This window comes from Anguilla anguilla, chromosome 13 (genome assembly GCF_013347855.1).
Source record: "Anguilla anguilla isolate fAngAng1 chromosome 13, fAngAng1.pri, whole genome shotgun sequence".
In the NCBI taxonomy this organism is placed as follows: domain Eukaryota; kingdom Metazoa; phylum Chordata; class Actinopteri; order Anguilliformes; family Anguillidae; genus Anguilla; species Anguilla anguilla.
In genome coordinates this window covers 30722644-30737369 of record NC_049213.1, presented here as the reverse complement: position 1 = coordinate 30737369, position 14726 = coordinate 30722644, and the positions used below count along the sequence as shown (strand labels likewise).

General features: G+C 46.4%; 1 protein-coding gene across 3 annotated transcripts in view; it reads right to left on the bottom strand.

Moving 5' to 3' along the window:
- Window positions 1–14726, bottom strand: part of LOC118211467 (protein NDRG3-like) — a 40539-nt gene that overhangs the window by 19413 nt on the left and 6400 nt on the right. For all 3 annotated transcript variants that reach the window (XM_035388693.1, XM_035388694.1, XM_035388696.1), the window contains exons 2-3: window positions 7883–7942; window positions 4946–4978 (exon numbers count right to left, since the gene is read on the bottom strand). In XM_035388693.1, coding sequence (XP_035244584.1) covers window positions 4946–4978; window positions 7883–7939 — 90 coding nt within the window. In that variant the 5' untranslated portion in view covers window positions 7940–7942. The remainder of the gene's footprint in view (window positions 1–4945; window positions 4979–7882; window positions 7943–14726) is intronic.

The window sequence follows — 14726 nt, the reverse complement described above, 5'->3', positions numbered from 1 at the left end:
AGAAGCTGAGAGGCGGGGTGGAGAAAGAACAGGGAGGGAGGGGCAGACAGGGGTGTGGGGGGGGGGGCAAGAGTGATGAACTGAAAGAAAGGGGGTATCTGGGATGCTGGCATTACAGAAAGAATGCACTGATCAAACACTGATCTCAGATCTGTTCAATCTTTCGCAGAAGAATAAAATTTGGGGTCAGGATTATGGCTAGGTGTTCTGTTACAAGGGGTTTGGGTGAGTTTAATCTATATCTGAATGGTCTGCTTTTAAAATAAGACTGATTGGCTACCTTTGGACTGGCTAGTCACACATGGGAGTGCCACATGTCATCAAGGGCTGCTAAGAATGGAGTATTCGACAATGAAGAGGATATGGAAGGCAATATGTGGATCGCACTTTCCATTGTTGCTACGTGTGAGCACGGACACGCAGACGCCACTACGACAGCATGTGTTTGGTAGCTCTCTCTCTCTTTCTCTCTCTCTCTCTCTCTCACAGCTGGCACTGCACACACATAATAATCTTGCGATATCACTCCGCTTTTGAGTCTGTGTCAAGTTACAGGCCCGGCCTAAGTGGCCATTTGAGGATGTAACGAACTCTAATCTCTTATTGACATACAATAACCAAGGTCATGGAGACCACTGATTGTGGCAATATCCTGTATGACTTCACTGCGTGTGTCACTGTATCTATATCGACGATGGCCATAAGTCGGTTAACTATTATAAGTACTTTTTATTTCAACTGTTGATACAGCATTTCACAGACACTTTGAAGTAAACAGAAAGCCAAGAAACTCCCGCATGAATACACTCACTATTTATGAGCACTAATAAAAAATGAATGCTGGCCTGAAATCTCTCCCTGTTGTGAACTGCGTTGATTTGGCAAAAAATAAATATGCCTGGAAACAGAGAAACAGACGTACAGTCATCACCGAACGCCCACACACCGTTAGCAATGTCTCACACAAGGCACAGCGTAGGGTGTCAGTCCTATTCTTAGGCACGAACAAACACACTGCTTCACTATTCTCTCCACTGACGTACATAAGTGTGAATAGTAGTGCCGCAATACAGCATGCCAACTAAAATCAGTGACACACACACACACACACATATATATACACAGATACACACAGACACAAACACACACAGACACAAACACGCACACACAATACCTAACCATGTAGATGGGCAAATTCATCTTGCATGAAAGTAACATCACTGCATAATTGCATTTTTATACGCAGCGACCCTGTCCTGTTTCCAAAAGTAGTGTTTCACTGCATGGCTGACTCATTCATTCAACATTATTCGTGATAACAAAGACTAAGCACATTTAGTAGTAACGCAGTAATAAAACCAGTAATGAAAGGCTTTACGTAAGATAATATAATCACAACTAAATGGTTTTTTGCTGAACAAAACAAGCTTTACACGTCCTTGCAGAATATAACTTCATTATAATTACGCAGCCGAATTTCACAGAGCAGGAAGCCGACAGCTCAGAACAGAGCGTGACGGAAACGGCCTCCCGTCGTCGTGCAGGGGAGCGTCAGCGACGCCCTGCGTCCCTGCGTCCCTGCATGCGAGTCACGCTCTCTCCTGCGTCAGAACCCTCAGAGCGCCGTCGCAAACCCCAAAAAACGTCTCTCCAGCCAATCCCACGCGGCACGCTTCCCGTGCGCAAACCTCACTCGTCGTCGTGAGGGGGCGTGGCCTCAGACTGGGATGTGCAAGACCGTCACCGATGGGGTTACCCCACCCCCCTCACCCCTTCCTTCAAGATGTGGGGGCTCAGTGTCAATCATCAGTGGAAGAAATACCAGTTCACATAAAAAGGCTTTCCTCACCGAGCTCAGCGCACATGGAGATATGGGCACGATGCTGAGGGAGCTGCACCCAAAGCTCCGCCCACATGTCCACCCATATCTCCCCCCCGTGAAAGAAAGGCAGGTCAACACTGTTAGAGGTCACAGGATCAGGCCGGTATTCACACCAGTGAGGAGCACACAGCGTGCGCCAGCACAGGGACACCACATCTGGTTCAGCACTGCCACTGCAGTCACAGGAAATTGGTCATTACAGAGGCCAATCAGAGCCGCACTTTGATATCACTATGCGTAACAGGGAATGTTCCAGACATGCTTTCAATGTAAAAAGACTCAAGGACTCCATCTTGAGGCTGCAGGGCCAGGCAGGACTCAAATCTGTGCTGAGATTGCCCTCTGCTGGCCAACTGCGGAAAAGATAAATGTGTGCTTTTCAATACAGCACTTGCTTCATTCTCACCAATTCAAATTCTTCCTCAGCTGCAAAGACATTCAGTTCAGTAATTCAGTAATTCAGTAATTTGCAGTAATTTCAGCAAAATTCAAATCAATACAACCATGATATTTGGTAGGTAAAAAACTTAATTCTATTTCCATAAAGAGTTATGCTAATGTCTTCTGCAGGCAGGCATCTTCCTTGGCACCTTCCTTGGAGTACAGTTATTTTAAAATTAGGACTCCGCTATTGACTATTGCTAAATATTTTCTATGAAATAGATTTTCTGCCTTTAAATACACTTACTTCTTCACAGTGTATATTTGTATCCTGTAAGTGATATATGTACTGGGTAAAAGAGGCAGTGGATAGCAGTAGCAGGGACTCCCAGGACAGATGCATACTCCATTTCCTTCAGTGTGAAACTCAATTCACTTCCATTACAAAAGCCTGTAAGTCTCAGCAGAAGCACGACAGTAGATCCTTACGGTCAGCTCACGTAAGCCTCTCTGTGCTTAAGACACATCACAAAGAATGGCAACCACACACACGCACGCTGTAATCTCCATCCCTCTTCTCTCTTACTATTCCTGTAGCCCGTACAGGCAACTGCAATAACACCACAAAACCATCGGGGCAATTTGGCACTCATAAAACAACAAACACATTTTTACATATTATCAAAGGCAGTGTGCTTTAACGTTGTTATATACAGCACAGCACGTTTCAGGTGTCAGGCATTCAGGAATCATTAGTGCCCTTGACATCACTGCAGCATAACCAATAACATCTCTGAAATGACTGTGACGTCACTGCCTAAGCAACCAGACAGTGCCTGTGACAACACTGTATCGCGGCAGCCTCCGAGGGGCGGAGTTTCCCAGACTCACGGACAGTGTCCATTACGTGCCACGGTCATGCCTGGCCCCCGCAGCAAGGGGAGAGGGAGGAGGGGGAGGAGGGAGAGGGGAGAGGGAGGAGGGAGAGGGGAAAGGGGAGAGGGGAGAGGGAGAGGAGGAGGGAGAGGGGAGAGGGCTGCCGTCCTTTCAGCTGTACTGAGCATGCTCACCCTCTTCTCTACTGAAGCTATATTTAGCTCAGACAGAAGGCACAGCTGGCAGTGATGCAGGAGGGTTTTAACCATTTCCAGGGCTCTGGAGGCTGCTGTACTGGGTATGTAGCAGGTAATTATATAAGGCTATTTAGACTGCTTAATGCGTCAGTTCAACTGCTTTCTCTGCATCTCCTTTTTAAAGGAAACACAGGATAAATCACTCTCCCAAATGTAGCTAAAAATTATTTTCAAGCTTCGACTGAACAATTTCTGTTCACCAATATCATCTATTTTATTTCAAGGAACAACCCAAGCCTTTAAAGAGCCATCCTTGGTCAGACTACGGCAAATGAGAGTGTTAGCATGAAAACTGCCCCTTTAAATGAAATAATTTGCTTATGGCAAGTGGACAGAGTTAAAGGCATGCTATGCAGGATTTTTTTGTTTTTACAATAAAAGAAGTCTCCTCCTCCATCTTCAACCCCACATAGTCACCCCGAGTACCTGACTTCAGCCATCTAGCCACCTAACTTAGCTAGCTGGATAGCTAAAGGTAACATTACATACAGCTCCAACAAAAAGCATGCAAACTCCACGTCACAAGCTACTGTACAAATGCACCGCTGACACCTGATCCCACCCCATAGCCTCTGCAGCCACACCCTCCCCTCCCCACACAGAAAAGCATCACGCCCAGAAATGTCCCTAACACATTTCAGAAGAAAAAAAAATACAGGCAACGAAGCACCGATTCAGCAAACGTGCGCAAAGACAGAGACTGCCGGGGCATCATAGATACGACCGAAGATGGTTATTTTATAATATTTTCAAGGTAAAAATCCTGCGTAGTATGCCTTCAAGCTTAAGAGCTGAAATGGGACGGGTGCCATGTAGAATTGCTACTGAAACGCGTTTGCCGGTGACTCATAAAACCGGAGGGCTGTTCCACTTCACAAGACTCCCACACGTGCTCTACCGAGAAAAGCCCCTTATCTGTGTAATCAACCCAGAAACGTAAATAAATCTGGCATACGAGCTAAGAAGGACTGGTGACCCATTTATATGCAAGATGGGAATCTCTGGAAGCCCTGCCCTCGTCAATGACAACCGGACATTCGCTCAGCCAATAGGTCAATGCAGAACACATTATACATGCATGAGCGGTCCAGACAGAGGACAGCAAGGGTCAGAGTCGCTTTGTTATAGATTTAACTGCAGTGAACTACCACACAGACCGCTGTTGAAGAGGAGCAGTGTGGAGTTTTAACACAATTACTAAGGTTCTTCAAGTGTGGTTCTTCTTTTCATTGTTTACCTGCAAAGATCAATGTGTGTCAGTATGATCTCCATGCTAGTAAAATCACTCTATAAGATCTATAAAATCTGTGCATCAGTAAAGTTACTGTGCCAGTGTGATCTCAGTGTTGTGTCTGTAAGATTTGCGTCTAATCTCTGTTAATAAAATCTCTGTGGCATTAAGCTCTATGTTTTAGATCTTCTTTGTCAGTAAAAAGTATTTGTTAATCTGTCTCAGGTCTCTGTGCATTTACAACCCTCTGGTCAAACAGAGCCAATGGGAAACAGCCCCACCCCTGCACCTGGACCCCCCCCCCCCCCCCCAGCTCACCTGGCAGTCAAAGTCCTGGAAATTCCGGGCATTCTGCACAAAATGAGAGGAAAAAAATAGTCAGTTTCAGTGCCCAAATATACATTCAAATTGACATTTTCCTACCCAAAAAAATCAGCAAGTGGCTACTTCATGGTTTCAGTATAATAATTAATACAACCAAAATAAGCAAAAAGTGCAATAAGTAGCAGTGGGCACATCTATCTATTTTATCAGACACCAGTATCTATGGTCTCTTTACGGCCTTAGTTTTAAATGTGGATTATATGACAAAGGAAAAGAAAGAAAGAAAAAAAGTCATGCAGTTGAGCGGCCTAATACAGTCATCGTCCATTCCCCTCTCCCCGTGTCACTTTCAGGCAGCTACACAGGGTGGCCAGTAGGTGGAGCACCAGACCAGTGAGAGCTGTCAGGAGCAACCGCATCAGGTAGCAGAACCAGCGCTTTTCACATCTCCACTAAAGATCATCCGGGCTTTTCCGTGCAGCAACCAGCAGTTCAGATGCAGCAGCTGTGCACCATCTCCCCCTTCTGCCACTCTGTAGTCTGCCCTCACTCTTCATCATCACATAAACATCACATAAATCTGGAAACAGGGCAAGTGGCAGAGGGGTCTTTTTTTTGTTCGTTTTTAAAAAAGATTTCCGACCCAACTCCAGGTATGTATATCCATATATCTGTACACTGATACCTATCTGTAATGTCCAACGGCCTGCAACCACAACCGCATTCCATGCGCGAACCACACTGCCAATGCGACATATCCGCCGTTCTCCTCCGAAACACGTGGAGTCCAACAGCTGCTTCTGTTCGCATCGCAGACCACAGCTGAGCTCGCAGAGGTGTCTGAGGAAGACCTTCCACACTCTCTTTTTCTTTTGTGCAAGGACACTGAGAGCCACTAAATCAGAGTCAAATTCCTTGCATGTGTAAACACGCTTGGCAAATAAAGATGATTCTGATACGCAGCTTTGACACGCAGCCTTGGCGCAGACACGGTCCAGCCTCAGCCCGAGGCCCTGAGGGTCACCCACGCAGCACGGCGTGGTGCCGTAACCGAACGAGCCATCCGAAAGCCCGGACAAAGGGGTCCTTAAACCCATACACATCGCCTTCAACCCCCGTTCCGCTGCCTCAGCTGTGAAAAGCTTCGTCTTGATTAAAGTGAAATGCGGGCACCGGAAGACAGACCAACTGGCACCTCAAACGATGCGGGCGGCTGAAAAACAATGGAGGATAATCCACTTCGCCTCCTGATTAGGAGCCCTGCTAATTGGAGGGGAAAATTAAAAAGGCCCTCAATGGAGAGGGGGAGGGATCTTTAATTAAGCGGTGCAGCCTCTTCCATTTCCTCTGTCTCTATCCTTTCTCTCTTTCTGATAACCTTCGCACTCTCTCTCTCTCCATCTTTTCCTTGCTTGCTCGCTCTCTCAGGTCATCCCTCTCCCTCTTTATTTTCAGTAAAAAAAAGTCTAAAAGTGAGTGTTTGAGAGATGAGCCTCAGACTCTTTCACGCTTTCATCTCATCCATCCATCTCATCTCCCACTCTAACCCTGCCTTCTCTTCCTGCATTGCCTCAATCCTTTCTTTTTCACCTTTACCCCATCTCCCTCTCAATCCTTCACTCCTCTTCCATTACCTCCACCTCCTTCTCAATCCTTCACTCCTCTTCCATTACCTCCACCTCCCTCTCAATCCTCTCGTCTGTCACTCCATGACCATCCCATCTCCCTTACAACCTTTTCTTCTATTTCACCATTACCCCCCACCTCTCTCTCAATCCTTCTTTTTCTTTCTCCATTACCACCCAGCTCCATCTTGATCTACCCCTCTCTTTCTCCATTACCCCCCTGGCCCAGGCATCAATAATTCAGGCAGAGAAGCAAAGTGCTGACGGGGAGGCTAAGGGAGGTGTTGCTTGGTGTGACCACCATCTTTCCTGGGTCACTCTACATCATATCCACATATGCAGAGAGACACAGAGCCACACAGCTACACACAGAGAACCACACACAGAGCCACACACAGAGCAACACACAGAACCACACAGAGCCACACACACAGCTACACACAGAGCCACACACAGAACCACACACAGAGCCACACACAGCTACACACAGAGCCACACACAGAACCACACACAGAGCCACGCACAGCTACACACACAGAGCAACACACAGAACCACACACAGAGCAACACACAGAACCACGCAGAGCCACACACAAAGCTACACACAGAGCCACACACAGAACCACACACAGAGCCACACACAGCTACACACACAGAGCCACACACAGCTACACACACAGAGCAACACACAGAACTACATAGAGCCACACACAGAACCACACAGAGCCACACACAGCTACACACAGAGCCACACACAGAACCACACACAGAGCCACACACAGCTACACACAGAGCCACACACAGAACCACACACAGAGCCACACACAGCTACACACAGAGCCACACACAGCTACACACACAGAGCAACACACAGAACTACATAGAGCCACACACACAGAGCCACACACAGCTACACAGAGACACACAGAGCCACACACAGCTACACACAGCCCTAATATCCCATTGCAGGTATGATTACAATCTTACTTTACTGGCATTTCGCAAACACTCTTTATCCAGAGTGACTTACAATGCAAGCACAAGGGCAAAGATCAGGAACTGAAGCGCAGTAATTCCCCAGAGAGGGAAAGTATAGCCCAAAGAGAGACAACAAGTGCAAGTGCAGACTCGACTGACTACTCATCAACTGCCCTACTGAACATTAAACTAACAAGAACACAACTACACAAATGAGCATTAAACTACATTAACACAGACTCTGAAACCCCCCTCTGAATGAATATGCCTGACGCTGAATGTGTTTGTCCACTGAATGTGCGTACGCAGTATGTCACGGTCACCTCACCTTGTTGGTCAGCAGGGGCTTGATCTCAGTCAACTGCACATCCTGTAGCTCGTCCATCGTCTAGTAAAACAGAGACAGACACAGAGAAAATGCTCAGCTATCATTCAATATTTTGGTTTAATATTATTGTTTTTATTAGTAGTAGTTCTGTCATGACTAACATTCACATTCACATATGGCACTTATCACACTGTAGTTCACAGCCCATCCATGCACCAGTAGTTCATTAATGTTCAACAGTGTAGCTGCACACTTTGGCCATAGTTACAATTGTACGTAAATTAATCTTTAATTTAAAATCGATAGATTCATGTCGAATTTTCTCCTCCTTATGCAGGCGTATGTTTTATGTCTTACATAACTATTACTGCTGCAGAACACCATGGCCTAGTCTTACACAACACAGTCTCCTTCTAGAGTCTTCCACACCTGAGTCAGCATATTCTCTGTCACCAGATCCCAGTTCTACACCACTCCCCTGACAACCCAACACCCCTGCAACAGCGGCTACTGAGCAGACAGGAGAAGGCTCATTTCGAGGAGATGGCGGGAGACTGAACCCCACAACCTTCTGGTGTCAGGGAGCAGCTTTACAGTGGGAGTGCCCGGGGCCCTTTCTGGCTGATGTGAGGTTAAGAACAGGAGAAACAGCCAACAACGGCTGATCCAGCCCATACTGGTTTTATTCTGTAACACTTCCGCACTCATCCACTGAGAAACGCATGCAAAGAACACCCCACTGTTCCTGTTGCCATGGACACATTCATCTGACGGGTCAGTAGGGACAAGAAAAGGAAATTCACAGTTAAAAGAGAAAGACAGAGAACACCAGAAGAAAAACCCAATTCAGCCAATTTGGGGGAAAAAAATGGGCGATTATTTCATAACTCACTGAAAAGCAATCAAACCGAACTGAACATACTGAAATGCTGAAAATAATAGCTAAAAGAGGCCAGTGCACACGCACACATGCACACAAACAAAATGTGACTGTGCTTCCAAACCCATAAAAGAGGACCTCTGAAAGGCTGGGGATAGCATACAATGACAAGTGCTCTCTAGAATATGAGGAATGTAGCCTATACGAGCTTGGTTGAAAGGTCACTTGTGTAGGGCACTTGGACACAGAAAGGACTCAGAGAGAGTCATGTGACTCCCTCTCTCTCACACCTCTTCCACAAGCCGAAGAACAGAAATGGAGAGGCCAGTCCTTGAGACAATCCACTCAAATGTGTCCTGAAGGCACAGCAACAGCACATAAACCGAAACACCTTCTCTCAGCTCACTGCTAACCCTCAGAAGATACAGACCTGAAGAAGACAGGCCAGCACTACAGCCTCTAAACTAACAGCAAGCGCATCACAGACTACCTCCAAACCGACTCTGAATCAGAGGCAAATGAGCTTTTAATTCTGAGCAGTTACTCGCCTATCTTCCAGTGCAGCAGTCACCATGAATGTCTCATGAACAAAAAATGACCCCTCTGCCACTTACACAAAGAAACGCACATGATCTTTGAGCCATAGTCCCCAAACACGAAAGCAAAACAAACCAGTCAGACCAGAGTTCTGCTCTCCAACAAGGAGCTTCATTCATTCCACCCTTCTGCTTTAGAATCTCCTAGAAACTGAAGAACTGAGACAGACGGGTGGAATGGGTGTATCTAGCAGTATGTATTAAATGCGAACGTATTGAGACAGTGACACAATTTTTGTTGTTTTGGCTCTGTACTCCAGCAGACTGGATTTTAAATAAAATAATGAATACGAGGTTAAAGCGCAGACTGTCAGCTTTAATTGAGGGCATTTACATCCATATCGGGTGATCCGTGTAGGAATTACAGCGCTTTTTATAAACGGGGGGACTATGTATGAAAAGGGCTGTAATTCCATACCCTCTGCAGATCAAGGGAAGGGAGTACTTATTGCGGGAAAATCTGCCACCAATCCAGCCTAAATCCGGATCAGCGAGGGAGGATCGGCAGTGAGAAGCAATACTTGGAGGAGAGGAAAAGGAAACAAACATTCTGCGTGTCTCCAAAGATCTGTTGTTTATGTTTCATCCTGACACACAGAATATGGGCAACGACAATGGGCAACCCTAACCATCACTTCATAACCTACATATAGCTTAACTTATGCACCCATGAGAGGAGGTTAAGGAGGGTTTATCCACATACAAAGGGATACACGACCAGAAAGACTCAGGAATTCTGAAAATATTACTAAATGATCAGGTACTGAATTTGTCTGCATCTGATCTAGCCAATGTCTAGCCTACCACAGTTCAAGCACAGCACACAGTACTGTTCTCAATACCATATTTTTTCTGTGTTGTCACTATAGCAGACCAATTTTACAATGACAGCAGCATGTGACATCTGTTAAAATATTTTTACACAAATATCTTGAATGGCTTTTCTGTAATACACTGTGACAATAGCCCTGCTAGGAGAAGCATGCAAATTGAAATGAATTTTTTGGTTGGTTGACTGAAACAGGTTTACACTGTTCTGAGTTCTGAATTGCCATTACAGTAAATGGAACAGAAGCTCATTTGCAAATTCACATCGAGATGCAGTCCCTCCAGAGAAAACTAAACCACAAAGAGAACACAAAAGCTGGAGGGCCCAGAGACACAAGGCACATCTATAATAAAGCACTAATTTCTTCAAGCAATGATGCACATCGTGCTCTAGCACGCAATTCTGACTGCGCCGGTGGCACCTTTGGCTGGGAGTCACACACAGCTGCCGACACGACTGCCACGGGAGGCGGGGTTTCGGTCGGCAGGGACTCCCTCGCATCGCGTAACAGTGACTCCGCTGTTCCACTGGGCGTCCGCCTGTAACAGCTTACCAATGCAGTAACTGTGCAGCTCAGCGGACCGCGGAGTGAAAATAAGCAGAGACCGTCTGGACACGTCTCGAAAGACAAGGGGCCCGTCTGCACTCTCCAAAACTTAGCTTGCAGCGACATTACGGGCCTGCAAACACGATTAGGCTTCACTGACCGGGAAACACAAAAGCAGATAATAACAGGTTAGGAAAAAGGCAGCCAGAGCGTCGATGAATCACGCGGCACAGTGACATTGAAGGCTTCTATTCATCCCCGCCGTGGGGCCGTGACTTGGACTGCAATCCCAGCAGCCCCGGCCCGGCCTGTCAGAGCAGCCCGACCTGCGTATGGCTGCACCTGTCAGGAGGAAGTCAGGCTGCAGCAGTGATTATGCTCAGCAGAGCCCCTCAGTGACCGATAGAACTATTTTAAAAGAGGAAAGGAGGCATTAAAATCCCGGACTGGGTTTACTCCTCCTCCACAGCAGAAAATTCAACCAACAAACACAGAGAGGGAAAAAAAATCATCTTTCCTGTTTCCTAAACTCAGAATCATCATGAATGATTTAGTCTCAAATTTTTAACAGAGTCCACTTCTACATTCCCTTATATCCCTGCATGAAAGGCACTGTGCCTTCTAGAATGCCTACGGACTAGACATGTGCAGGACATAGGCTTATATTTTCCTCTGTTTTGGGCAGGGGCTTACTGTATACTTTTGAACAGATGGCTTGGAAACATATGCAATTGCAACCAGTAATACACTTCCACTAATGGAAGCGGACTTTTCAAATATGAAATACTGTAAGCTTAATTTAAGCATCCTTGTAAGCAAGTCACACTTTTACATGTATTTTTGTTGCTTTATTTTCTGAGATGGGCAAAAAACTTATTTGTTCTTTGTTCCTTAGATTTAAGAGCAAAGCACATTTTGGTTAGTCTGAATTGAGGCCAAGTTGAGACTGAAGATGTCAAACTGCTATTTTTAATAAACGTCAACATCTCTGAACTGACTGACAGGGAAGTGGCTGTTGTAGATAATTTCATTCAATTTAGCAGGATCATGTCAACATATCCAAAACTGTGTGGTGTGTGTGTGTGTGCGTGTGTGTGTGCATGCGCACATGCGTGTGTGCGCACATGTGTGTGTGAGCATAGACACAAAGTGCACAAATGTTCTTTGATTCTGTCTAGTCTACCAGTATATTTCTATTTGTGTCTCACGAGTGTGAGAACTATAATTCAATCAAAGCACAAATTTTATCATGTAGAACTGAAGTGTCGCCCCTTTTACAATTCTGATGTGAAATACTATGACAAAAACTCAAACAGAAATGTTTTAAATTAGAACTGTTTGAGAGAGAGAGAGATTAAGAGAGAGAGGCGATGGAAAGAGAGTGTGAGCGAGAGGGAGAGAGAGACAACAGAAGATGATGTAAATGCTTCAGGAGGAAAAGGAGGAGACTGCTACACTGCAGTAAGACTCTCTGTGTCTGCCTGAGCAGAACAGACAACGGGAGGCTCCATGCTAACAGGCCAGTCTGGCTGTCAGCACATACAGTAACCTCAATTACTCTTCTCACTCAGTGTGTGTCCATTTTTGCCTTTGTCTGTGTCCTAACAGTTTGTAGGTCCCCTTTTGTAGGTTGTTTTGTTATTTTACTATTTGTAGTGCTTTGGGTTTTAAGTAAAGTGCATTATAAATGAAATAAATCATTATTATTACTGTTATTATTATACCTCCATGCACCTCCTCATCTACTCTCGACCTTCACTACCTCTCTAAACGCGTCTCCTCAATCGCTGTACCCCTGCACCGCCTCCTACACCTCCACTGCTAAAATGTCTGCCTTAGCAAGTGTTTCAGTCTTGCAATGAGACTACAAACCTTATTTTTTCTCTGAAGTGCAAAATAAGTCGAATTGTTCTACCTCATTGGTTGTTCATACCTCAATTGAGTACAACTGTCTCACCTCATTGCCGATCCTTTTGTCAGCAAAAAAAAAGTAATAGAAATAAGATATTAAGTCTAAATAGATACATAAGGCTAAAATACTTATTCGGATTGACTAATTTGGTTTGTCGCTACACTTCCCCTCTCATTGCACCTCCTCTCCTCCTGAATCTTCCCTTCACCCAACCCCCCCCCCACCCCCCCACCCCTAAATAGGAAATAGAAATGTGCCTAAAGAACCCTGAGCCTCTCTGCATTTTCTCTGCAATGTTTCCCAGTTTCCCCTTGCAGTCCCAGCGGAAGCAATGTTGTTGTGACGGTCCAGGAATAAATACTGCATGCTAGTTATTCTAAAAAAGAATTTGTATGGGTAACCGACTGTCCTGGAATGACCTGGACTAGACCAGCGCCGGTAAGCTTTTCACCACAAGTGAGAGAGGGAGAGAGACAGAGGGTAGGGTGTGTGAGTCTGTGCTTTACCGTGTCTGTGCATTTAGTGTGTATGTCTGTGTGGTGCGCACGTGTGGATGTATAAGTGTCTCTGTGTAAGCGTGTGTGCATGCGTGTGTGCAAGTTTCCCTTTTTTGCGTGTGCATATTTATGTGTGTGTGTGTGTGTGTGCGTGTGCTGTTCCTTTACTCAATGTTCAGGCACACAGAGCAGTTGAAAGAGACGTCTTTGTTTCTGACCAGCGGCTGTGTTCAGTCCCCCCAGTGCTCAGTAACGGCGAGCAGAGCAGCGCTGTCACAGGCTGCATCTTTAATGGCAGGAACACTGTGGTCCTGACAGCGCTGCCCGCGTCTCCATTACATGCTAGTGCCGCATGCTGGGCGAGCAGCGCACACTCAGACCAGCGCCCTGCAGCACAAGCAGCCCCTGCTCAGCGGCGCAGAGTCAGCAAAACACAGTCAAATCAAATTATACCGTCCCTTTAATCTGCTCAGACACGTAATCATATTTTTTAAAAACTGCCACAAGCCTTGTTTGACAATCATTTCTGCAGTGCTACGATAGAGAGAGAGCTAAGACTATATACCTAAACTGTACACAGACACACACAGAAACACATACGCACAGAGACACACACACATGTCCAGTAACCCTCGCCACTGCCCATGGGAAACATCTGCGTACAAAGGACTTTGGGAGGGGCAGTGATGTACCCACCTGCTGGTGCAGTAGGGAGACACAGGCCACTCCCCCAGGCAAAGTCACATTAGCCAAGCCACATACGAATCTGAACATGTAACACAGGACAGATGGTCTCGAGACTATTCTGACTCTCTCAGCCTCAAAACGCAGATATCAAAATGCAGATATCAAAGCGCAGATATCAAAGCGCAGATATCAAATGCAGACATTTCCTTCCTGCTTCCCTTTCATCATTTCCCCTCTCCTGTGCCAGTTCCTAATAAATGGCCTACATACAACATAACTTAATCTGTTTGAGTGCTGAAGTGCCCTCGGGGGGCATGCTGCTTAACTCTGCTGTGCTGCTGATGCTGGTGTGACCCCCACCTCTTCTCTGCTGAGCTTTCCGGGGACCGCCCCCGCCCCGCCCCGCCCTGCCACGCTCGGGGAGCGTGGGAGGAAATCCTCGTCTCCCTCGTCATCGCCCAGCCCTGCGTCATGACAGCGCACGCCTCATTAGCGGAGTGCGCCTGGGGCAGGACTCCGACAGCGCAGTCACCCTCCGCCCCCTCCCCTCGGGAAACCGGGGCAACTCCCAGCAGCTCACGCAGAAAACCTCACAGGGACAGATCCTGCTGTTTCCAGATTTTTCCACGGTTAGGATTAGGTAAACTGACCCTGGATTGGTGACTGGGGCAGGTGGAGAGTGAAGCGGTGCACACACACACGCGCGGCGCACACACACACTCACGCAGCAGTGCCATAAATATTTTCAGGAGGCTTTGAAAGAGCCGCATTATTCCGGGCAGCCCCACTTTATCCGCTAATGTCCTTAGGCCCAGAAATTGCAGTCCCCCTATTGATTTAAGACATAATATCAGCTGGCATCATTACCAACTATATCAGCAGAGTTTTTTCCCCAC